The 25144-nt window shown below is 34.9% G+C and overlaps 1 protein-coding gene across 3 annotated transcripts in view; it reads left to right on the forward strand.

The window, feature by feature from the left end:
• Positions 1–23420, forward strand: part of TFEC (transcription factor EC) — a 107403-nt gene extending 83983 nt beyond the window's left edge. For all 3 annotated transcript variants that reach the window (XM_040260141.1, XM_040260143.1, XM_040260144.1), the window contains 5 exons: positions 728–842; positions 3489–3545; positions 15351–15426; positions 21646–21793; positions 22674–23420. In XM_040260141.1, coding sequence (XP_040116075.1) covers positions 728–842; positions 3489–3545; positions 15351–15426; positions 21646–21793; positions 22674–23054 — 777 coding nt within the window. In that variant the 3' untranslated portion in view covers positions 23055–23420. The remainder of the gene's footprint in view (positions 1–727; positions 843–3488; positions 3546–15350; positions 15427–21645; positions 21794–22673) is intronic.
• Positions 23421–25144: the final 1724 nt, after the last annotated feature.

The raw sequence follows: 25144 nt of genomic DNA on the forward strand, positions 1-25144 counted from the left end.
CTTAGGAGATCAATCAATAAGCACATTTTCAATAACAATTTTGAATTGTGTATAAAGCATGTTAGCTTTCTGGAAAATTGCTCCCAAGGAGCACTTTAAGAATTGCAGTGTTGTTATCATTAGATATACCCTATATCCACTTGAGGCAAAGCAGTTTTAGGCTACTTTTGGTTACCAGCTGGATATTTATAATAATCTAGAACATTAAGTGTACAATGAGAAAAAGTATGCCTTCCAGGAAGGAAAGTTTCTCAATTAACAGTATAAAACACTTCTTGACTGTGAATTGCTGGTAGTACTGATAGTATTAATGTTTCCAAAATATTCAACTATTATGCCTAATTCATGATATGTAACGAATTTTCAAGCTTTACTAATATGTATATTGATTTTTGTCTAAAGTGATATTTTTAATCTTATTCATTTATAACCAGGTAATGTGCTGGATCAAACTCCTATAACTTTGTAAATATTAATAAAAATTTTTCTTCATGAGTGAACTAATTTCTCCTTTTTCTTAAGCACAAATAGCTTTTTTCAACATATCTTATCCATGAGCATTCCCCAAAGATTTTACAAAGTTAATGCATATTCATTTTTGTTTAAAATTAAAAATGCTATATATTGCAAGTTTCTATTAATGATTGGTCAATTTAAGATAATACAACTAAATATATCAATATTCACCAAAGATTTGATTGATCTTTTCTACCTTTTTCCTTTAAAGGTATCTGGAAGTATTTTGGATGTGTATAGTGGTGAGCAGGAAATTTCACCAGTTAATATGGGCCTTACAAGTGCTTCTTGTCCAAGTAGTCTACCAATGAAAAGAGAAATTACAGGTAATTGCTTTTATAGTTTTCTTTAAAAAAAAAAAACAAAACAGCTCTGTAAGTCATGAGTGACATATAATTCCAATCTAAAGACAACTTTTGAAATATTATCAAAATAGTTATATGAACCTTCAAATTGCAAACTATCAAAGATGTGAACGTGTGTTTGCATGTTCAATCATGTAAGTTAGTTCACTTGTCTGGCATACATTGTCACAAGCATGCATCCTTTTCAAGTGGTTGTGCTTTTGTGTACTTTACTGTACAGTACTATATAGAGGACAGTAGTACAGTATCTTTATTTCAAGTCCAGGATGTCTGAAAAAAAGTGTAAAAGGAATGTGATTTAGCTGATACTGCTAAGAATTGCCAGTTATTGTACTGTACTACTGTATTTTCTAAGGTGCTGTACTATAAGATTAGAAATGTTTTTTGTGTGTATTGTTTATGTGAAAAGTATTATTAAACTATTACAGTACAGTACTATATGGCTGATTGTGTTAGTTGGGTACCGAGGCTAAAAAAACAAATTGGAACTTTTGAATGCACACTTGGAAAGGAACTCATTCATAGGTAGGAGACTTACTGTAGTTAAAATGGGAAACATTTCAAGAGTAAATCCACCTTTTTTTTTCTTTATAACAACCAAGCAACAAGTTAGTTTAACTTACAGTTCAACTCAGTGATTTTAGGAACTGGACAAATACGAATAGACACATGTAACCTCTAGTCATATGTATACAACAGTTTGACTAAGTTCCACTTTCACTTTGGGCTTCATGGTGGATCAGACGGTAAAGAGTCTACCTGCAGTGTGAGAGACTCAGGTTCGATCGCTGGGTCAGGAAGATCCCCTGGAGAATGAAATGGCAACCCACTTCAATATTCTTGCCTGGAAAATCCCACGGATGGAGAAGCCTGGCAGACTACAGTCCATGGGGTTGCAAAGAGTTGGATATGACTGAACGACTTAACTTAGCTAACTTTCACTTAATATAGATTAATTTTGATATTGCAAATATTTAATTTATTAGCATGTTTGCAAAATAACAGATTAATATATTAGGAAAAAATAGATTTTCTTCTTTTCAACTTGTTTCACAGATTTCAATGATTCACATTTAACTTTCTCAAGTGTGTAAAACCCCCTCTATTTTCACTAACAAATTTCAAAATTGTTACAACTTAAAGGAATTACAGGGGCACTTTCAAGTTAATTCAATAGGTAGGTGAGGAAATAGTCAGAGGAGTTATTTCCCAATGGTACACATCTGATTAGAAGCAGAAGTCAATCAAAATAAGGATCTCCTGACTTACAAGTCTAGTGTTAGTTTCTCCATAAAATAAAATAAAATTTAATAGAAATTTCTGTAACATGTTTTTAGTTCGTGATTCAAACATTTATCTTTAAATATTTTTCTTTAGTTAATATCAGCATTTTTAATAAATACAATATTTCTATTCTTGGAATCTAACAAATGATTCAAAAATATCTATGCATTCAAATTATTTAGAGTAAAATCAATTAATTTAATCTTAAATAATCAAAATTTAATAAATATATTTTTCTATTTCTATTTTAAAACTAGAATAATTCAAAGAACATTGTATTAATTCTCTATTGCTGTATAACAAAGTACCCCAAACTTAACAGGTTGAAATAATAAATGTTAATTATCTCATACAGTCCCTATATTTCAGAAATCCAGGGGTGATTTATAAAATTGCTTCTAGCTCAGAGCCTTGCATAAGGTTGCAGTCAAGATGTTAGCCAGAGATACAGATATTTGCCACTTGACAGGCTGGAGGATGCACTCCCAAGATGGTTCACTCACACATCTTCCTAGTCAGTGCCGCTTGGTTCTTTACCATGTAGAACTCTCCACAGGGCTGCTCAAGTGTCCTCATGATCTGACAAGTAGTGATTCAAGGAACACCCAAGGGGGAAGCTGAAAATGTCTTTTATGACCTAGTCTTGAAAGCCACACTAATCATTTTCACAATATTATATCAGGTTCACAGATCAATCCTATTCAGTATGGAAGGGAACCATCAAAAGTATGACTGTCATGAATGAGAATCATGGTGGGCCATTTTGGAGTCTGGCTATCACAAGTGCTTACAACCACATAGCACATAAAGTGTCTGTCACTTAAAGTATGGATTTGTTTGATAGGTATTTGAGAAATGTAGTTAGTTCCAATTCTTTGAATTTAGAAATCATATTTATAAAAAATGAAGGTTGTGAAAATTTAGATTGAAATAATTTTGAATAATCTTAAAGTTCTGAGAATAATTATAATAAAAATGATTAAGAAGGTTAATATTTACTGTATGCTCTACTTCTATTAATCATAACAATGATATTTAGTAGGTATCATACCAACTTCACAGATGAGAACTTAGGTAGAGACCCCAAGGCTACTAAATGGAGGGCCAGAATACAAATTCAGGTTTTACTATTTAAATTCCATAGGTTTTGCCACTGCCTTCTTACTAATATGTTGTTTCAAATTTCTAAATATTTGCAAAAACTTTTGTTATACCACTTGGAGTAAGTAATATTATATTTTCACTTGTATTTCTGAATTTTTTTGACTGGAAGGATTGCAAGGTAGAAATAAGTACTGTTTCAATTATTTTCCTTTTGATCAGAAACAGATACTCGAGCTTTGGCCAAGGAGAGACAAAAAAAGGACAACCACAACCTCAGTGAGTATATTTTCTTTTTTCTAAGCAAAATGAATCAATGCAAGAGGAAATGCAAGGAGGTTAAAATATGTGGTGTTTTATTGCCATCCATATATATTTTGAAGTCAGATGACCAAAATTAAGTGTGCATGCTCATTAGTAGAGCTATTTTGAGGCAATTTAGACAATGCAGACTCTCAGAAAAGTGAGAAATTTTTATGAAGTGAAACATCTCAAGTTCTCTCCTTGATCATTTTCTCTCTCTGAAGAATACTAATGAGGGAGATGAGTGCTCTGAATTACATTTGAACTCAATTGACTCCAAAGTTTAAAGAGATAAAAGTGACTTTAGAAAAAGGATGCCATTCAGCCAAAAGTCACACCAAACCCATAGACACCTCAAAACTCACTACTGGACACTTCATTGCACTCTAGACAGAAGAGATCCAGCTCCACCCCCCAGAACAGTGACACAAGCTTCTCTAACTGGGAAACCTTGACAAGCCACTAGTCCAACCCCACCCACAGGGAGCAACCTTCACAATAAAGGGAACCACAAACTTCCAGCATAAAGAAAGGCCACCCCAAACACAGCAATCTAAACAAAATGAAAAGGCAGAGAAATATTCAGCAGGTAAAGAAGCATGATAAATGCCCACCAAACCAAACAAAAGAGGAGGAGATAGGGAGTCTACCTGAAAAGTAATTGAGAATAGTGATAGCAAAGATGATTCAAAATCTTGAAAACAAATGGAGTTACAGACAAATAGACTGGAGATAAGGATTGAGAAGATGCAAGAAAGTTTTAATAAGGACCTAGAAGAAATAAAGAAGAGTAAGTCAATAATGAATAATGCAATAATTGAGATCAAAAGCACTCTGGAGGGAACCAACAGTAGAATAACTGAGGTAGCTGATAACTGAGGTGAAAGATAGAATGGTGGAAATAACTGAAGCAGAGAGGAAAAAAGAAAAAAGAATTAAAAGAAATGAGGACAACCTCAGAGACCTCTGGGACAATATTAAATGCCCCAACATTTGAATCATAGGAGTCCCAGAAGAATGAGACAAAAAGAAAGGCCATGAGAAAATACTTGAGGAGATAATAGTTGAAAACTTCCCTAAAATGGGGGAGGAAATAGCCACCCAAGTCCAAGAAACCCAGAGAGTCCCAAACAGGATAAATCCAAGGCAAAACACCCCAAAACACATATTAATCAAATTAACAAAAATCAAACACAAAGAACAAATATTAAAAGCAGCAAGGGAAAAGCAACAAATAACACACAAGGGGATTCCCATAAGGATAACAGCTGATCTTTTGACAGAAACTCCTCAGGCCAGAAGGGAATGGCAAGACATACTTAAAGTGATGAAAGAGAAAAACCTACAACCCAGATTACTGTACCCAGCAAGGATCTCGTTCAAATATGAAGGAGAAATCAAAAGCTTTACAGACAAGCAAAAGCTGAGAGAATTCAGCACCACCAAACCAGCTCTTCAACAAATGCTAAAGGATCTTCTCTAGACAGGAAACACAGAAAAGTTTTATAAACTCGAATCCAAAACAACAAAGTAAATGACAATGGGATCATACTTATCAATAATTACCTTAAATGTAAATGGGTTGAATGCCCCAACCAAAAGACAAAAAGACTGGCTGAATAGATACAAAAACAATACCCCTATATATGCTGTCTACAAGAGACCCACCTAAAAACATACAGACTGAAAATGAAGGGCTGGAAAAAGATATTTCATGCAAATGGAGACCAAAAGAAAGCAGGACTAGCAATACTCATATCAGATAAAATAGACTTTGAAATAAAGGCCATGAAAAAGACAAAGAAGGAGACTACCTAATGATCAAAGGATCAATCCAAGAAGAAGATATAACAATTATAAATATATATGCACCCAACATAGGAGCACTGCAATATGTAAGGCAAAAGCTAGCGAGTATGAAAGGGGAAATTAACAGTAACACAATAATAGTGGGAGACTTTAATACTCCACTCACACCTATGGACAGATCAACTAAACAGAAAATTAGCAAGGAAGCACAAGCTCTAAATGATACAATGGACCAGTTAGACCTAATTGATATCTATAGGACATTTCACCCCCAAACAATGAATTTCACCTTTTTCTCAAGTGCACACAGAACTTTCTCCAGGATAGATCACATCCTGGGCCATAAATCTAGCCTTGGTAAATTCAAAAAATTGAAATCATTTCAATGCCGTAAGATTAGATGTCAACTATGGGAAAAAAACTATTAAAAATACAAACATATGGAGGCTAAACAACATGCTTCTGAACCAACAAATCACAGAAGAAATAAAAAAAGAAATAAAAATATTCATAGAAATGAAAGAAAATGAAAACATGACAACCCAAAGCCTAAGAGATTCAGTAAAAGCAGTGCTAAGGGGAAGGTTCATAGCAATACAAGCTTACCTCAAGAAACAAGAGAAAAATCAAATAAATAACCTAACTTTACACCTAAAGCAACTAGAAAAAGAAGAAATGAAAAACCCCAGGTTAATAGAAGAAAAGAAATCATAAAAATTAGGGCAGAAATAAGTGAAAAAGAAACAAAGGAGACTATAGAAAAAATCAACAAAACTAAAAGCTGGTTCTTTGAGAAGATAAATAAAATAGACAAACCATTAGACAGACTCATCAAGAAAAAAAAAAGGAGAAGAATCAAATCAACAAAATTAGAAATGAAAATGGAAAAATCACAACAGATAACACAGAAATACAAAGGATCATAAGAGACTACTACCAGTAGTATAGTTATATGCCAATAAAATAGACAACCTGGAAGAAATGGACAAATTCTTAGAAAAGTATAACCTTCCAAAACTGCACCAGGAAGAAATAGAAAATGTTAAAAGACCCATCACAAGCATGGAAATTGAAACTGTAGTGAAAGTTCTTCCAACAAACAGAAGACCAGGACCAGATGGCTTCACAGGTAAATTATACCAAAAATTTAGAGAAGAGCTAACATCTATCCTACTCAAAATCTTCCAGAAAATTGCAGAGGAAGATAAACTTCCAAACTCATTCTGTGACACTACCATCACCCTAAAACCAAAACCAGACAAAGATGCCACAAAAAAAGAAAACTACAGGCCAATATCACTGATGAACATAGATCCAAAAATCCTTAACAAAATCCTAGCAAACAGAATCCAACAACATATTAAAAAGATCATACATCATGACCAAGTGGGTTTTATCCCAGGGATGCAAGGATTCTTCAATATTCACAAATCAATCAATGTGATACACCACATTAACAAATTGAAAAATAAAAACCATATGATTATCTCAATAGATGCAGAGAAAGCCTTTGACAAAATTCAACATCCATTTATGATAAAAACCCTCCAGAAAGCAGGCATAGAAGGAACATACCTCAACATAATAAAAGCCATATATGATAAACCATGCCAAATGTTATTCTCAATGGTGAAAAATTGAAAGCATTTCCCCTAAGGTCAGGAACAAGACAAGGGTGCCCACTCTCACCACTACTATTCAGCATAGTTTTGGAAGTTTTAGCCATAGCAATCAGAGAAGAAAAAGAAATAAAATGAATCCAGACTGGAAAAAAAGAAGTAAAACTCTCACTGTTTGCAGATGACATGATCCTCTACACAGAAAACCCTAAAGACACCACCAGAAAATTGCTAGAGCTAATCAATGAATATAGTAAAGTCACAGGATATAAAATTAACACACAGAAATCCCTTGCATTCCTATATACTAACAATCAGAAAACAGAAAAAGAAATTAAGGAAACAATTCCATTCACTATTGCAGTGAAAAGAATAAAATACTTAGGAATAAATCTATCTAAAGAAACAAAAGACCTATATATAGAAAACTATAAAACACTGATGAAAGAAATCAAAGATGATACAAATAGAAGGATAAATATACCATGTTAATGGATCAGAAGAATCAGTATAGTGAAAATGAGTATATTACCCAAAGCAATCTATAGATTCAATGCAATCCCTATCAAGCTACCAGCAGTATTTTTCACAGAGCTAGAACAAATAATTTCACAATTTGTATGGAAATATAAAAAAACTTGTATAGCCAAAGCAATCTTGAGAAAGAAGAATGGAACTGGAGGAATCAATCTTCTTGACTTCAGACTATATTACAAAGCTACAGTCATCAAGACAGTATGGTACTGGCACAAAGACAGAAATATAGATCAATGGAACAAAACAGAAAGCCCAGAGATAAATCCACACACCTTTGGACACCTTATTTTTGACAAAGTAGTCAAGAATATACAATGGAGAAAAGATAATCTCTTTAACAAGCAGTGCTGGGAAAACTGGTCAACTGCTTGTAAAAGAATGAAACTAGAACACTTTCTAACACCATACACAAAAATAAACTCAAAATGGATTAAAGATCTAAATGTAAGACCAGAAACTCTAAAATTCCTAGAGGAAAACAGCTAAAACACTCTCTGACATAAATCACAGCAGGATCCTCTATGACCCACCTCCCAGAGTAATGGAAATAAAAGCAAAAATAAACAAATGGGACCTAATTGAACTTAAAAGCTTTTCCACAAGGTGAAAAGACACCCTTCAGAATGGGAGAAAGTAGCAAGCTAAGCAACTGACAAAGAATTAATCTCAAAAATATACAAGCAGCTTATGCAGTTCAATTCCAGAAAAATAAATGACACAATCAAAAAATGGGCCAAAGAACTAAACAGACATTTCTCCAAAGAAGACATACAGATAGCTAACAAACACATGAAAAGATGCTCAACATCACTCATTATCAGAGAAATGCAAATCAAAATCACAGTGAGGTACCATCTCATGCCAGTCAGAATGGCTGCTATCAAAAAATCTACAAACAATAAATGCTGAAGAGGGTGCAGATAAAAGTAACTCTCTTACACTGTTGATAGGAATGCAAAGTAGTACAGCCACTATGGAGAATAGTGTGGAGATTCCTTAAAAAACTGGAAATAGAACTGCCATACAACTCAGCAATCCAGCTGCAGTACATATACACCAAGGAAACCAGAAATGAAAGAGACACGTGTACCCCAATGTTCATTTACAATAGCTAGGACATGGAAGCAACCTAGATACTCATTGGCAGACTAATGGATAAGAAAGCAGTGGTACATATACACAATGGAATATTACTCAGCTATTAAAAAGATTACATTTGAATCAGTACTAATGAGGTGGATGAAACTGGAGCCTATTATACAGAGTGAAGTAAGTCAGAAAGAAAAACACCAGTACAGTTTATTAATGCACACATATGGAATTTAGAAAGATGGTAATGATGACCCTATATGTGAGACAGCAAAAGAGACACAGATGTAAAGAACAGACTTTTGTACTCTGGGAGAAGGCAAGGGTGGGATGATTTGAGAGAATAGCATTGAAACATGTATATTATTATACATGAAATAGATTGCTAGTCCAGATTTGATGCATGAGACAAGGTGCTCAGGGCTGGTGCACTGGGATGACCCTGAGGGATGGGATGGGGAGGGAGGTAGGAGAGGGGTTCAGGATGGGGAACACATGTACACCCATGGCTGATTCATGTCAATGTATGGCAAAAACCACTACAATATTGTAAAGTAATTAGCCTCCAATTAAAATTAATTAATTAATTAAAAAAAGAAAATGTACATCATTTAAATAGCTAGAAATGTAACACCAGGTTCTTATCTTTCTGTGTCAATCTATTCCTCCTTTCCTAATGATAAGTTATTTTAAAATACTACTTATGTTGCACTGCTGAATTCTACTACTGTCACAAAAAATGTGGAGGCCGGGGCTCTGATGCCTTCCTGAAGTCCATTTGCCTTCAGTAATGATCACATGAGATGAGTAAATGCATTCAAGGGAAGTTGTTTAGGGGCAGGGTGAGCTTTAAAGTGCTTTTTCATGTCTCTTAAAATAGTGCTTAACTATCTTAAGTCAGCTTGACTAGTTGAGTGTGAAGCATTTTTGTTCTGAGAACCAGCTAAAAAAATGAGAAAAGATTGCAATGAAAATAAATAAAATCTTTAAAGCTCTAAAACCAGGAATTTCTTTACATGTCGTTAGCTGAAATTGATGCTACATGTACCAGCAAATTTAGAAAACTAACAGCACTGGAAAAGATCAGTTTTCATTCCAATCCCAAAGAAAGGTAATGTCAAAGAATGCTGAAACTATCACACAATAGCACTCATCTCACATGCTAGCGAAGTAATTCTCAAAATTCTCCAAGCTAGGCTTCAACAGTACCTGAACCATGAACTTGCAGATGCTGAAGCTGGATTTAGAAAAGGCAGAGGAACCAGAGATCAAATTGCCAACATCCGTTGGATCATCAAAAAAACAAGAGAGTTTCAGAAAAACATCTACTTCTGCTTTATTGACTATGCCAAAGCCTTTGACTGTGTGGACCACAACAAACTGGAAAATTCTTAGAGATGGGAATACCAGACCACCTGACCTGTCTCCTGAGAGATCTGTATGCAGTTCAGGAAGCAACAATTAGAACTGGACATGGAACAACAGACTGGTTCCAAATAGGAAAAGGAGTACATCAAGGCTATATAGTGTCACCCTGCTTATTTAACTTATATGCAGAATACAACATGAGAAATGCTGGGCTGGATGAAACATAAACTCGAATCAAGATTGCCGGGAGAAATATCATAACCTCAGATATGCAGATGACACCACCCTTATGGCAGAAAGTGAAGAAGAAGTAAAAAACCTCTTGATGAAAGTGAAAGAGGAGAGTGAAAAAGTTGGCTTAAATCTCAACATTCAGAAAACGAAGATCTTGGTATCCTATCCCATCACTTCATGGCAAATAGATGGGGGAAACGATGGAAATAGTGGCTTTAGTTTGGGGGGCTCCAAAATCACTGCAGATGGTGACTGCAGTCATGAAATTAAAAGATACTTACTCCTTGGAGTAAAAGTTTTGACCAACGTAGACAGCTGGATCATGGAAAAAGCAAGAGAGTTCCAGAAAAACATCTATTTCTGCTTTATTGACTATGCCAAAGCCTTTGACTGCAGATCACAGTAAACTGTGGAAAATTCTTAAAGAGATGGGAATACCAGACCACCTGACCTGCCTCTTGAGAAATTTGTATGCAGGCCAGGAAGCAACAGTTAGAACTGGACATGGAACAACAGGCTGGTTCCAAATAGGAAAAGGAGTATTTCAAGGCTGTATATTGTCACCCTGCTTATTTAATTTCTATGCAGAGTACATCATGAGAAACGCTGGACTGGAAGAAACACAAGCTGGAAACAAGATTGCCGGCAGGAATATCAATAACCTCAGATATGCTGATGACACCACCCTTATGGCAGAAAGTGAAGAGGAACTAAAAAGCCTCTTGATGAAAGTAAAAGAGGAGAGTGAAGAATTTGGCTTAAAGTTCAACATTCAGAAAATGAAGATCATGGCATCTGGTCCCATCACTTCATGGGAAATAGATAGGGAAACAGTGGAAACAGTGTCAGACTTTATTTTCGGGGGCTCCAAAAATCACTGCAGATGGTGATTGCAGTCATGAAATTAAAAGACACTTACTCCTTGGAAGAAAAGTTATGACCAACCTAGATAGCATATTCAAAAGCAGAGACATTACTTTGCCAACTAAGTTCTGTCTAGTCAAGGCTATGGTTTTTCCAGTAGTCATGTATGGATGTGAGATTTGGACTGTGAAGAAGGCTGAGCACCGAAGAATTGATGCTTTTGAACTGTGGTGTTGGAGAAGATTCTGGAGAGTCCCTTGGACTGCAAGGAGATCCAACCAGTCCATTCTGAAGGAGACCAACCCTGGGATTTCTTTGGAAAGAATGATGCTAAAGCTGAAACTCCAGTACTTTGGCCACTTCATGCAAAGAGTTGACTCATTGGAAAAGACTTTGATGCTGGGAGGGATTGGGGGCAGGAGGAAAAGGGGACAACCGAGGATGAGATGGCTGGATAGCATCACTGACTCGATGGACGCGAGTCTGAGTGAACTCTGGGAGTTGGTGATGGACAGGGAGGCCTGGCGTGCTGCGATTCATGGGGTCGCAAAGAGTCGGACATGACTGAGCAACTGAACTGAACTGAACTGAGACAGCATATTAAAAAGCAGAGACATTACTTTACCAACAAAGGTTTGTCTAGTCAAAGCTATGGTTTTTCCAGTAGTTATGTATGGATGTGAGAGTTGAACTATAAAGAAAGCTGAGTGCCAAAGAATTGATGCTTTTGAACTCTTGAGAGTCTTTTGGATTGCAAGGAGATTTAACCAGTCCATCCTAATGGAAATTAGTCCTGAGTAATCATGGGAAGGACTGATGCTAAGTTGAAACTCCAATACTTTGGCCACCTGATGTGAAGAACTAACTCATTAGAAAAGACTTTGATGCTGGGAAAGATTGAAGGCAGGAGGAGAAGGGGAGGACAGAACGAGATGGTTGGATGGCATCACAAACTCAGGGGACATGAGTTTGAGTAAACTCAGGGATTTGGCAATGGACAGGGAGGCCTGGCGTGCTGCAGTCCATGGTGTCTCAAAGAGTTGGACATGACTGAGCGACTGAACTGAACTGAACTGTAACTGTGAAACCTGCATCTATCTGTTCATAAAGCACCCATTTTCATGAGAGGGTAGGCTGACTATATGAAGGAGGAGAAGACCAACCTATGGTTATGACAGTCCTTAGAGTAGTTGTGGAAAGGGAAATGATTTGCTTTTCATCACATAGTGGCAGAGCAGACAAGCACTGGTGAATTTTGTGAGACAAGAACCTGAAAGACAGAACTAGTTGTTTACAGAAAGAAGTAACACATCAAGGAACTAAAGCCTTCTCTCTCAGTTTTAAGGCCGCTATTACCTTCCTTTCTCCTTACTTCTCTCCTCTATGTTTGCACTTTAAATAACAGGCCATTTAGTGTTAAGTATGATAGGTGCCTGGTATGATCATTATAGATGTCTCAATGGTAAAGAATCCACCCTCACTATAGGAGGCACAGAAGACATGGTTTCAATCCCTGGGTTGGGAAATTCCCCTGGAGGAGGAGATGGCACCCTACTCCAGTATTCTTGCCTGGAAAATATCATGGGCAGAGGAGCCTGGCAGACTGCAGTCCATAGGGTTGCAAAGAGTCAGACACAGAGTGACTGAGCTCACACATGCACATTATTGAAGTATAGAAGTATTTTCTACTAATCTGGATTACTTGGTGATCTTACTTTTTGCAGCTATCAATGTTACCAAAAATTAATATCACATTTTAAGTATGAATCTAAATATACCCTAACATTTGAGAGGATCATGGCTAGAGGACAAATAAGGTCCCACTTAACAGATGTCTAAATACTTAAAAGCTATAACTCAAGCTAGAAATACTAAATTATGTTCTATTCTTCCTAAAGATAGGAAGGCCAGGTTTGAAATATGAGTTCTCAGATCCTCAGAATTTTGTATAAGTACTGCACCACTAACAGACTGGGCCACTAATGGAACTCCACTTGATGGAATTTCGAGTGGGAAGTCATGGTGGGGCAATGTGAGCCCTTACTCAGTGCCCCTTTCACTTCTCTTTCTATGCCCTATTACATGCTATGGTGCATATGACCTCAAACATGACTATGAACCCCTCATCTTGTATATTCAAGTTCCATACCTATCTGCAAACAATTGACCCTTGTCTGCATCTTGGGCCTGGGGTGAGCACCTTGGTGTCATGATCTTCCTTCAGGAGGATGAACCTCGGACATAGCCGGCACAGGCTCAGGGCATTTGGGAGAATATTCCTGGTGTAAATTACCTGGAGTGTAGTTTAGAAGGGAGATCCCTTTGCCCTGTGGCTGCCTTGCTCAGTGAGGAGGGATGTGGTAAGAGAAAGCAAAGAGGGCCCTCAAGTATGCAGTCTGGGAAAGAAGCATCTGTTGCCTGTTTCTAAGGACAGGAATGAATGAATATATCAAAAACTTTGTAAAGAGTGAAATCACATATAACATGAAGTGATTTAGTAATTTCTTAAAGCTTGACTCCTTTACAAACAACTAGTACTGGATATGAAAACAGTGGGAAAACAAACTTCTCATTATAATTAACCATTAAAATTTTATGAGCACAATCTTATAAGGTTAGTGTAGGAATTTCTGATATTTTACATAAGGTACATTTAAATAATAGATTTTGATAAAACATTATAGGACTACACCAGTCTCCTATTTTGAGATAAAAATGTGAACATCCGTCATAGCTGATCTTCATCTTATATTTGAGTCTGTTTTATAATATGAGAGTATGTGTGAACATAGAATTATTAATAAATTCTCACTATAAAATATAAATGTATTTCTATCAGCTTTGCCTTTGTTTATTTTCTTTTCAGTTTTTTATATGGTGTCAGTTTTTTCAATTACTTGCACAGAGAAAACAAAACTGGCAAAGAAGGAAAATAATCTCTCCCAAGAATCAATTATATATCCTAAATTATATCCTAATTTCAGAGGAATCCCAGTGTATTATTCCAGAAGGTCAAGTTCATTCATGATTAATTGCTTCATAGAGTAGATTTACCAAGACAATTGATTTTTTTAGGACTTTCTTTGTTCCCAGCAGCAGTTTGTATTTTTCAAACATGTATTGTTTAATGTTTCGACATACGGTTTTTTTCTTTTTTGTGACTTTTTACTTCTTTCATTTCCCTGAAAAGCTTTAAAAATGTTACCTACTGAAAAAGGATTATATGTAAATCTTGATTCCTGATCCTGCAAGTATAGAGTAGATTATGCGACTATTCTGTGCTCTATAAGACTGGTTTTAGGTAAGGGTCAATATAGAAAGCTATGCTTATTTGTACACTTGACATTTATTGAACATTTATTAGATGCATATCCATTGTCATAGGCAATGGATGCATGGGAATATAAACAGAAATAATAATTTCTGAATTATTTCTGAATAATAATTTCTGAATAAAAACCTATATCAGTCATTCTCAAAGTGTGGGCCCTCAACAAGAAGCATCAGCAACACCTGGGAATTTGTTAGAAATGCAGATTTTTGGGTCCCAACTTAATCCTACTAAAATCAGAATTTCTAGGTGCAGAGTACAAATTTATTTTTATTTATTTGAAAGTCCTTCCAATGTATCTGATGCATGCCAAAGCTTAAGAATCACTGTTCCATGTATTATTGGAAATCGTTAAATTAGAAAAGTATATTTATGGTCTAATCAACATACATTTATTTAACACTTCTTATATGCCAAGCCCTCTGGGTATATAGAATGAAGTAAGAAATGGTCCCTGCCCTCAAAGAGATCAGTCTATTTGGGCACACAAAGCTACCATGAGCCAAGCTTTGTGTTAGCTTTTCAGTGGACTATATGAGAAGAAAAAGTGTATATATACATACACACATATGTGTGTATGTATATATACATACACACACATATATATACCCACCCTGATATATATATACGTATATCAGTATGAGTAAATATAGCATTTCAAAGAATGATAAAAATGTTATTTTTGAGAGAAAATGTTCCAAAATGATTTAAAATCATTGTGAACCATAGAATCACAATTCTAATATTGTTATTTTTTACTTTTAGAATAAAATATATTTGAATTTTTATTTTATTGTTGAGAAGTACACTTGTGACTAAATGGAAATTTTTTGCTCATTGTTTTTCAAAGATTATTAAGGAGGTTTACAGTTGACCAAAAGTGAATTGTGTTTTAATGAGAATAATCAATAATATTTCTTTTTTTAATAGTTGAAAGAAGAAGAAGATATAATATTAACTACCGAATCAAGGAGCTTGGCACACTTATTCCAAAGTCTAATGATCCGTGAGTTCAATAATCATTTCTTAATAATGTTATGGTTTCAGTACTACACAAAACAGGTGGGAGGGAAGGGGTGGAGGTGTGAACCAATGCTGAGTAAAGTAAGCAGCTTATGGTGAAGACAAGGCTGCTACTGGTGTCATTTTAAAATATCTATTCAAGGCTGATAATTACTGAACATCAGACATCAAAATTGTTACTAACACTTATCCTATTGAGCTTTAGAAAATAAGTAAATTATTTCTTCTTAGTACATAACAAATCTTTCTGTATGGCACCAATATTTACAGATTTAGTGATAGTAACATACTTTCATGATATCAACTGGAATCCTCAATTTATAGTTATAGCAATTCTTCCAATTTAAGATTTATGTATACATGAAAATTGGAATGTTGAATTCTCAGAGGTTCCAAAATTCAAGCAAAAAATATACAAGCAAAAAATAAGAATTGTATAAACATGCTTATTGATATTAGTCAATAATTTGTTATTGTAATTAAATTTTCAGCTAGGTTTTGATGCCATATAGTCGCAAAGTCAGTTGAACTAGATGTTTGGGGTTGTAAATTTCAAGAAATAGTTGATTAATCAAAATGTCAATTTACCATGTTTCTCTAAAACCATGAAAACATTGTAGCATTAATAAGGACTTTAAAAAAATGTTTTGGTCAGACAGAACTGGACTCTCCAAACACTGGCATTATCCATTATTCAGAAATGATGAGGTTTGATACAGTGGTTTTTGTGAAAAGTGAAAGTATTCTTTCCCTAAATGAAAATGTGTTAATTCACTTGGACGATTCAATCATTTGTAATGGAGGAAATGCCATGTATTTATTCTTATGGGCATAGTAGATAATGAAGGCTTCTTGAGTAGAATGGCAGAAAGAACACTGCATGGGGAGTCTGAAGAGCTTAATCTTGGCTAGGATCTACCACTAACTTTTCAAATCTTTTGAAGTCTCTCAGCATGCAACTCTTTCTATTAGTAGAACAGAACACCCATTTTCCAGATAAAACTTGAAACACTTAAAACATAAATGTGCATTTATTGGCCAAACATTTGATATAAGGTCAAGACTTTGTTGTTTGAATATGTGTTTCAATTTTCTGTCTTACATAAACTGCACAAATATGTATAGTCTATTTTAATTTCTTATAGATAAAACAAAAACCTAAGTATAGATGGATTTTTTAAATGATTACACCCTAATTTGTAACAGCAAATTACACCTAATTTGTAACAGCATATTTTTAGCAAACTGTCTTACTGACATTTTAATTTATTTTTTCTGAGGCTTTTGATATACTTTTCCTTAAAAAGAAGAGCTGTTTTTATAAATGCTTTTTTTAATTTTGTACTCATATTTTATTAGTTACCATATATAATTTAATTATACTGTCACAATAATAAGTACAGTGGGCATTCATTTAACACTCTGTCAGTAAGCACTGTCACCAGAAGGATAATAGAAGTACCTGGGTGTCTCAGAAGGTAGCCTAGTGGCCTCTATTATCTACTTTGTTCTGACAACAGTCAGTGACCATCACAAAGGGAATGGAGATCATTAATTAATCCTGAAAGTGATCAGATAAAAGTAAGTTAAGAGAGCTTCTCTTGTAACTGATAGAGCTAACCCACAGTGCCTGGGCCAGGTTATATGCAGAAAACAAACAATAAGACTGTCAGATTAAACTATGAAGCCTGACTGAACATCTTTCCATATCACCATGCCTATAAAGCACCAATTATGGATGGAGTTTTATAAAAATAAAATAAAATAATATGTATAACCTCAAAAATGATAAAACTTATGTGAGGGGTAATTATTACTCTATACTTTTATTGAATAGCTATGGCTATAAAATGGCTCCTCTCTGGCTCTAATTCATTGTCAAGAACAGGAATGGCAAAATTTTCATTGTCAAGACCAAAGGATGGCAAACTTTTCCTTTAAAGAGTCTGATAGTAATTATTTCAAGCTTTGTGAGCATAAAATCAGACGATTATTCAACTCTGCCATTGTAGCATGAAAGCAGACATAGACATTATGTATATGAAAGAGGGTGACTGCACCTGATGAAACTTTATTGACAAAAGCAGGCTTTGGGCTGATAGAATAAGGAAAATCAGTTTATCCATAATCACATCTGAAAGGGACCATAGTTGAGGAAGCTTCATTGTAAGCCTTCTTAAGTGGTTTTCTCTTCTTTGTAGATTTCAGAAAGGAGAATTAGTAATTGTTTTAATTCTATTATATTGTATCATATGTAGGCACTGGAAATATAAAAGTATTATATATTATACATATTTTCTAGGCAAGAGTACTGGAGTGGGTTGCCATTTCCTTCTCCAATTATACATATTAGGAGGATAGTAATACCTCATGAAAACTTTGTTGCAGTTTTATGTATAAAGAATGCACTAGGTCACAATAGAAAACACATTTCTTACAGCAGATGCATTTGAAAGAGTGGGAAAGCCACAAATTTGCAAAAACAGTGTTAAATAGAGAGAGGAGACCTAGGGCCCAACTTCTAAACACATGTGTTTGGGCAAGCAGAAAGAACTCTGAAGCTTTGTTTCTATTGGGTCAGTTCTTCGCTTCTTGTCTTGTTGTACACTCTCCAGACGTGAGAGTAGACCAGCCCCTGTAGCAGTGGTCTAGACCTGGCTCAGTTTCCCTCTTTATATCTTTTGTTACTTTCTCTTTGGTAGTTCTGGGGGCTTGATTGGTTGTGCTTCATGCCAATGAGGCATGAACCAGATACCAGTCAGGGAAGGGGGTAAGAAGAGGACATTATGCAAATGAAGCGTGACCTTGGGATCGAATCAGGGAAAGGAGTGTCAGTATGTTCTCCCATAACTGTTTTTGACCACTATTTTGGACTGCCGTTTTGGGCCCCGTTTCCCTCTTCTAACTTGCCAGCAGTTCTAAAAAGGCTCTGAATGTCTTTCCAGCTCATGACTGCAATAAACTTAGGATTTGGTCTAGGAAAGGCTTCCCTTGTGGCTCAGCTGGTAAAGAATCTGCCTGCAATGGGGGAGACCTCGGTTTGATCCCTGGGTTGGGAAGATCTCCTGGAGAAGGGAAAGGCTACCCACTCCAGTATTCTAGCCTGGAGAATTCCATGGACTCTGTAGTCCATGGAGTCGCAAAGAGTTGGACATGACTGAGTGACTTTCTGGAGAAGGCAATGGCATCCCACTCCAGTACTCTTGCCTGGAAAATCCCACAGATGGAGGAGCCTGGTGGGCTTCCGTCTATGAGGTCGCACAGAGTCAGACATGACTAAAGCGACTTCCCTTTCACTTTTCACTTTCATGCATTGGAGAAGGAAATGGCAACCCACTCCAGTGTTCTTGCCTGGAGAATCCCAGGGATGGGGGAGCCTGGTGGGCTGCCGTCTATGGGGTCGCACAGAGTTGGACACGACTGAAGCGACTTAGCAACAGCAGCAGCAGAGTGACTTTCACTTTCACTTGGTTTAGGAAATGAAACCTAATACCTGAAGGAGTTTTGAATTCTATGAAGTTGCCATTTTTGTGTATCAAAAACTTTCAGAAATTTGTACTTCTTTCTTCTTTGCTGGATCAAAATAGTATGGTCAGAGGGAAAACAAATAGTAAACAGTTATAGTTGAGATAAATATGTTGAGAAAATGAAATGAAAAACACACTACCAGAGAATGATAATATCTTAACCATTAGTGAAAAATACAAACAGAACGAAAAAATAAGAAGGTGAAACATTTCTACATATGTGTGGTAGTGATCTACTTCATATGTGCTTTTTATTAATCATATTTACAAAAATCATATTTGTAAATATAAAAATGCTAGCAGAACATGCATTGTGCTATCAAATTATTATTTTTTCTACTTTTTTTTTTAAACTACGTTTTCTACTTTTTGTTTTACTACTTTTTCTACTTTTTAAGATATAAACCTAAGGGGTTTTTTTTTTTTTCTACTAAACTGATTTTTTTTATCTTCTACACTCAAAACTTTCTTCTGCTTTCGTGTAAGAATGGCAGTTGAAGTAATAAATGAGACCTAACAAGACTTTCTAAATCAGAAGTTATAAAATGTTGATCAAAGGAAGAAGAATCAGACCTCTCATGATGTTTGCTTTCTTTTCTCTTTTGTAATACTTTTAAGTGGATGTATACTCCTAAGGTGACAACAGATCGTACATTTCCAAAGTTTTGCCTGGCGGCATTCCTATTCTAACTTACATATGTCTAATACCTGCTTTAGCCCTACAGACATTCAAGGTTTTAACTTCCCTAAAGATTTAAGTTCTTCAAACTAAATTATTTTGTAGAAAATGATAAGCCACTATGAACATTCACTCCTTAGGCAAGCCTTTGTATGTGTTAGTGTTTATAGTATACTGTCATATATAATGTTTTTAATGCCTAACTGCTTGAAATTATCTTGGGAGATATAATTAATATATCTCCTTAATATATTTGGTAAACAAAATATTTTAGGATGAAATCTCATACATTAAAGTGGCTTTAAAATAGAGTGAACTTTTAAAAATTTAGTGAAATGACAACAAATAGATATTGTAGGAAAACCCTTTGGGTGTTTTCCTTTTTAAAAAAATATTGATTGATTGATTTGGGTGTTCTCAGTGGCTCAGTGGTAAAGAATACACCTGCAAAGAAGGAGACACAAGAAATGTGGGTTTGATATCTGGGTTGGGAAAATCCCCTGGAGGAGTGCGTGGCAACCCACTCCAATATTCTTGCCTGGAGAATCCCATGGACAGACAGGCCACAGTTCATCGGGTTGCAAAGATTCGAACACGACAGAAGCAACTGATCACACTTATTGATTTGGCTGTATCAGGTCTCTGTTGTGCTGTGTGGAACTTAGTTGCCCCACAGAATGTGGGATCTTAGTTTCTTGACCAGAGATTGAACCCGTATCATTGGAAGGTGACTGCTTATCCTCTGGACCACCAAGGAAGTCCCCATTGGGTGTTTTCTATCAAAACTTCGAGTATTTATTTTAGACCTAAATAAACAGTACCTTAAATTTCAAAGCTGACTAGGATATTGTTTTCATCATATTCCTTCTGTCCTTCTAATTTTTTCTTTCCATGAGAAGAAATGAAACAAAATTATGAGGCATATACCAGTCAGATTTTTCAAACTATATTTTTCTACTTCTGAGTACTTAGTAATATACATATTAAGTTGCATATATTTCAAGTAGATCACATAAACTAAAATCACATGCAGTGTAATGTCTTTTAAAAAGTTCCCTACAAGCTTACTTTCTGTTGTATCAAAACAAATCTCATTATTTTAAGTTGAAAATTCACCTAGATTTTTCAACTGTTCTGATTAACTTTTAGCAATTAGCTTGGCCTTATTCTCCATACATATTACCAATTGTCAGGTAGTATTAAATTGATTGATATATGTTTCTAGACATTAAAATAAGTAGCCAGTTCTATAATTCTGGATTTGTCATTTTTCTTGTTTAAAAATGTTTTAATAAAATATTTTTCTATGCTATTGCCTGAAGATTATCAGCAATATTTAATTGTATTTACTTATCATAAACTTACTTAAAATAGATATATAGCTTTTTATAAAAAAATGTGTTGATGCTTTGTGTGGGAAAATTTGCCTTATGAATCTAGAAAGTTTTGCTTTATTGCATAAAGTTGCCAAAATGATTTGTTTCACAATTACTCAGGATCACCATTCACGACAGACATGGGACCTTATTTTTTTTCCCTAGAAGCATAAAAGCAACCTTATAGAAAGTAGGTTAAAAGATTGGTACATATGAAATGATCTTAAAAAATTTAGGCTTAAGTCTTCAGTAATGTACATTTCCTAGTTCATTAATGCAGAAATACTGCACATAGATTTTAATCTCAGAGTTAATAATAAAAGCAATTTTCACTAAAAATATAAAAACTGTAATGGTAGAATCATGATATTGCATTTAGCTCTCCCACAAAAAGTCACTTTATTACTTTCTTTTGACACTTATTTTCATTCTGGGATTAATTTTACTATATAAGGGCTTCTTAACTATTCTATTAAAATTTCTATTCAGAAGCAATAATATCTAAGAGTGAATAATAGTCATGTAAATCATTATTTCATATTAATGTAAAAGATTTTGTAAGTTCTTATGAATTCTGCTGACATGCACAATTGTGAAAAGGTTATCTCTCCATTCTACAGTGATATGCGCTGGAACAAAGGAACCATTCTAAAAGCATCAGTGGAGTACATCAAGTGGCTACAAAAAGAACAACAGAGAGCTCAAGAATTAGAACACAGACAGAAGAAATTAGAGCAGGCTAACAGGCGCCTTCTACTCCGCATTCAGGTTTTCATAAGAACGTTGCCCTGAACCATGTACCTTACATATGACTTACCCATCATCAGTTCTATTCACTGGTCTTGTTTGTTTTTTTTTTCTTACTAACAATTGTTTTTTTCCTTCTCAAGGATAATTTTTATTGCCTTTTAGAAGTTCACGAATTAGATTCAATTAGGTTTTGATTAGAAATCTAGGATCAAGCTGGCTTTGAAAATATATAAGGAATGACAATAACTAATTGCAAAATGCATAAAATAGAACCAATTTTATAAACATACAAATATTATCCCAGTCAAAAAATAATAGTAAATAGGATCTTTGTTTCTTTGGATAATATTGGACATTAAATTTTCCTCTCTCTCTTTTATTTGTTTAGTAACACTGCCACGGATTTTGTAGCCTTAAGGCATATTGTGCTAGTTTATATTAAGTCACTCCTCATCTTCTTATGTGACACAAATACTCAAAATATAGGTTTTCATAACTCTCAAGATTTTTTCTTTAATATGTGAACAAGCTTATTGCCAGGTAAAATACTTGTTTCCATAAAATGGTCTTATATTGAGAAATTAATCAGGAAGAATGACTGAAAGATTTCCACTATCTCCAAATAGTTGTCTTGTAGTCTGAGCCACTGTGAGACCATTATATGTCATGTATTCTTTTAACGAAAAAATGGGGGAGGAATTTTTAAGAAATCAGAGTGTTTTCCTCAAGATTATTTTTCAGGCATTAGAAACATACCACACTCTGTTATTTGCAAAGAATATTTCTAATTTGTACTACTCTTCATGTTGAGTGCTTGTTAGATCTATTTCTGACTTACTATCTAGAGTTGAGTTTACTATCAAAGTCATTATTTAACTATTCTTGTTTGATATTGCAGGAACTAGAAATACAGGCTCGTGCTCATGGTCTGCCAACCCTGGCTTCACTTGTCACAGTTGATTTAGGTGCTCACATCACCAAACAACAGACCCATCTAGAGCAGAGTTCAGGAGACTATTGCCAACAATTGGTTCTGTCTCAGGGGACAAGCCCCGAACTCTGTGATCAAGCTATGGCCTTCTCCGATCCTTTGTCACACTTCACAGATTTATCATTTAGTGCAGCTTTGAAAGAGGAACAAAGATTGGAGAACATGCTGCTGGATGACACAGTATCTCCGTTTGGAACAGATCCTCTGCTCTCTGCCACTTCTCCTGCCGTTTCGAAAGAGAGCAGTAGAAGAAGTAGCTTTAGCTCAGAAGATGGTGATGAGTTATAAAAAAATAAACAGGCTCAACTGATCAACTAGGAAGAACTTGTGTGCTGGTGCTATGCAATTACATTCTTGTTTCATACATTTCTCTGGCTTAATTTTTCGGAAAGGAATATATTGGTCATGAAACACTGATTGGTTAGAAACAGCAGAATTTACAGGAAGGACAAACACGGTGTTGAAGAATTACTGTCAGAAAAAAAGTTTTTTTTTTTCCCTCTTTGACCACTAAGTCCAAATCTACTTAAATTTTGTTTTTCTGGAAAGAGGCACAACATGAGAAATAGCTCTCTACTGATGTTTTAAAAGTAGTCACTTGATGATGTACTATTGGAACTAAACAGACTGCAGGAATAAACCTTCTGAAACATACAAATGTTTTCTTCCTTTTGAAACAGGCAAACATTTTCTCACTTACTTCCATCTCTTTCCTATTCAAGCTCTGACTACATTAGTTTTCAAGAATCAAGATCAACAATCTGGTGGTTCATTGCTTTTCTCCATTGTCTGGTGGATATGTTGTCTAAAGTTCAAGCCTTGTAGAGCAACTAAATAAAAGATAGATTATCTACCACTTATAATTGAAGAGTAAATCTATAATAAAGTCTAGAATTTTCCACAGTAAAACACAGAAATTTATAAAAACTTTGGATTCTAAAGACTCAAATTCCCTTTGTCAGTTCAATTACACAAATTCTAAAATCTTCTTTGCATATTTATAGAGAAGACACACACAGTCCAGAAAAGGAACATATTGAATTTTTTCCTCAAGAATACTGGCTGGAATTGTATCATATCACTTCACACAAATGTACTCCCCCAAACAGGTACAAAATGGAGGAAATATATGTTCTTTATTCCCCTTCATTCTTCCGATTTTCTAATCAGCATCTGAAATTACATACTAAATCGTTTTTGCTTCATCAAGAAGAGATATTGGATAATCAGTCTCAGCAAATAAAATATTGAAAATCCACCTAAAAGGACAGTTTGTTAATTTGTTAAATAACACCTATCACTGTTTCAAAACTGGATTTAAATTAATTAGTCGATACAGTTTTCCTTTGAATTCAAGAAATATTGAAAATTGGATTGCCAACTGACAAAATAATTAGTAAAACAGAAAAGCTTTCTTATTACATTCAGCTCTGAGTAGAAGATATAGTGCTATCCCTATAAGTACTTAAAGTACCTTATGATCTTTGTTAGCATTTATTAAGAACATTTATACCTATGGTGATTTACTCAATTTTTTCTCTCTTGAGCTTCTTCAAAGCTTTGGGAATTGACTTACCAGGAGTATTGCTCTGTGTTAGGCCCGCATGAACAATCATCCGATCAATGAGCATTTAGGGAGAGATATCGAAAACTGCAATAAGTTTTATGAAAAAGTAGAACAGAAGAGCAAGATATGGTCTTACTCCTCAGGGAGTTAACGAGACTGCATAAGAAACCACAACAAAAGATAGAAGACTTTTAAAATTAAAGTCTACATGGTGCGGTATAAACTGCAAATACCGAAGTTCAGAAAAAATAAATTTGAAGGCTGGAGAATCCCAAAAGTGTGTGGGAAGAGCAGAATTTAAAACTTCTTTTAAAAAGCATACGTTTGGTGGAGGCGAGGCTATACGGGAGAATAATATCAACTAAATGATAAAATGAGAATAAATTGGGAAAGTATCTTCATGAGACATCCATTAGAGAGATCTAGAAGACGTCTGTTGGGAATCCTGAAAACTATTGACAACAACTTATGAAAGTCTCTTTGAAAACCAAGATGAAATAATGTGGTAGAAATATATATATATTTTAACCAGGAAGAATAAGTCTAAAAATTAAAATGCTGCTGTGTATTACTACGATTGAGATGTAGTTGTTCATGAATACTAAATTTGGGATAAATTTTTGAATTTTTGAATTGTTTCATGTGAGGTTTTACTCACATGAAAAATATGTCATCACAAAATTTGAGACTTATTGCTAATTAAAATGGACAAATACTAAATCCTTATGGTGTATTAATTATCTCAGGCTTGGTTTATAGCGTCAATTCAGAGTTTGGAGATTTGAAATAATTTTCTTTTTGACATGAAAAA

Source organism: Oryx dammah, unplaced genomic scaffold (assembly GCF_014754425.2).
Source record: "Oryx dammah isolate SB20612 unplaced genomic scaffold, SCBI_Odam_1.1 HiC_scaffold_18, whole genome shotgun sequence".
In the NCBI taxonomy this organism is placed as follows: domain Eukaryota; kingdom Metazoa; phylum Chordata; class Mammalia; order Artiodactyla; family Bovidae; genus Oryx; species Oryx dammah.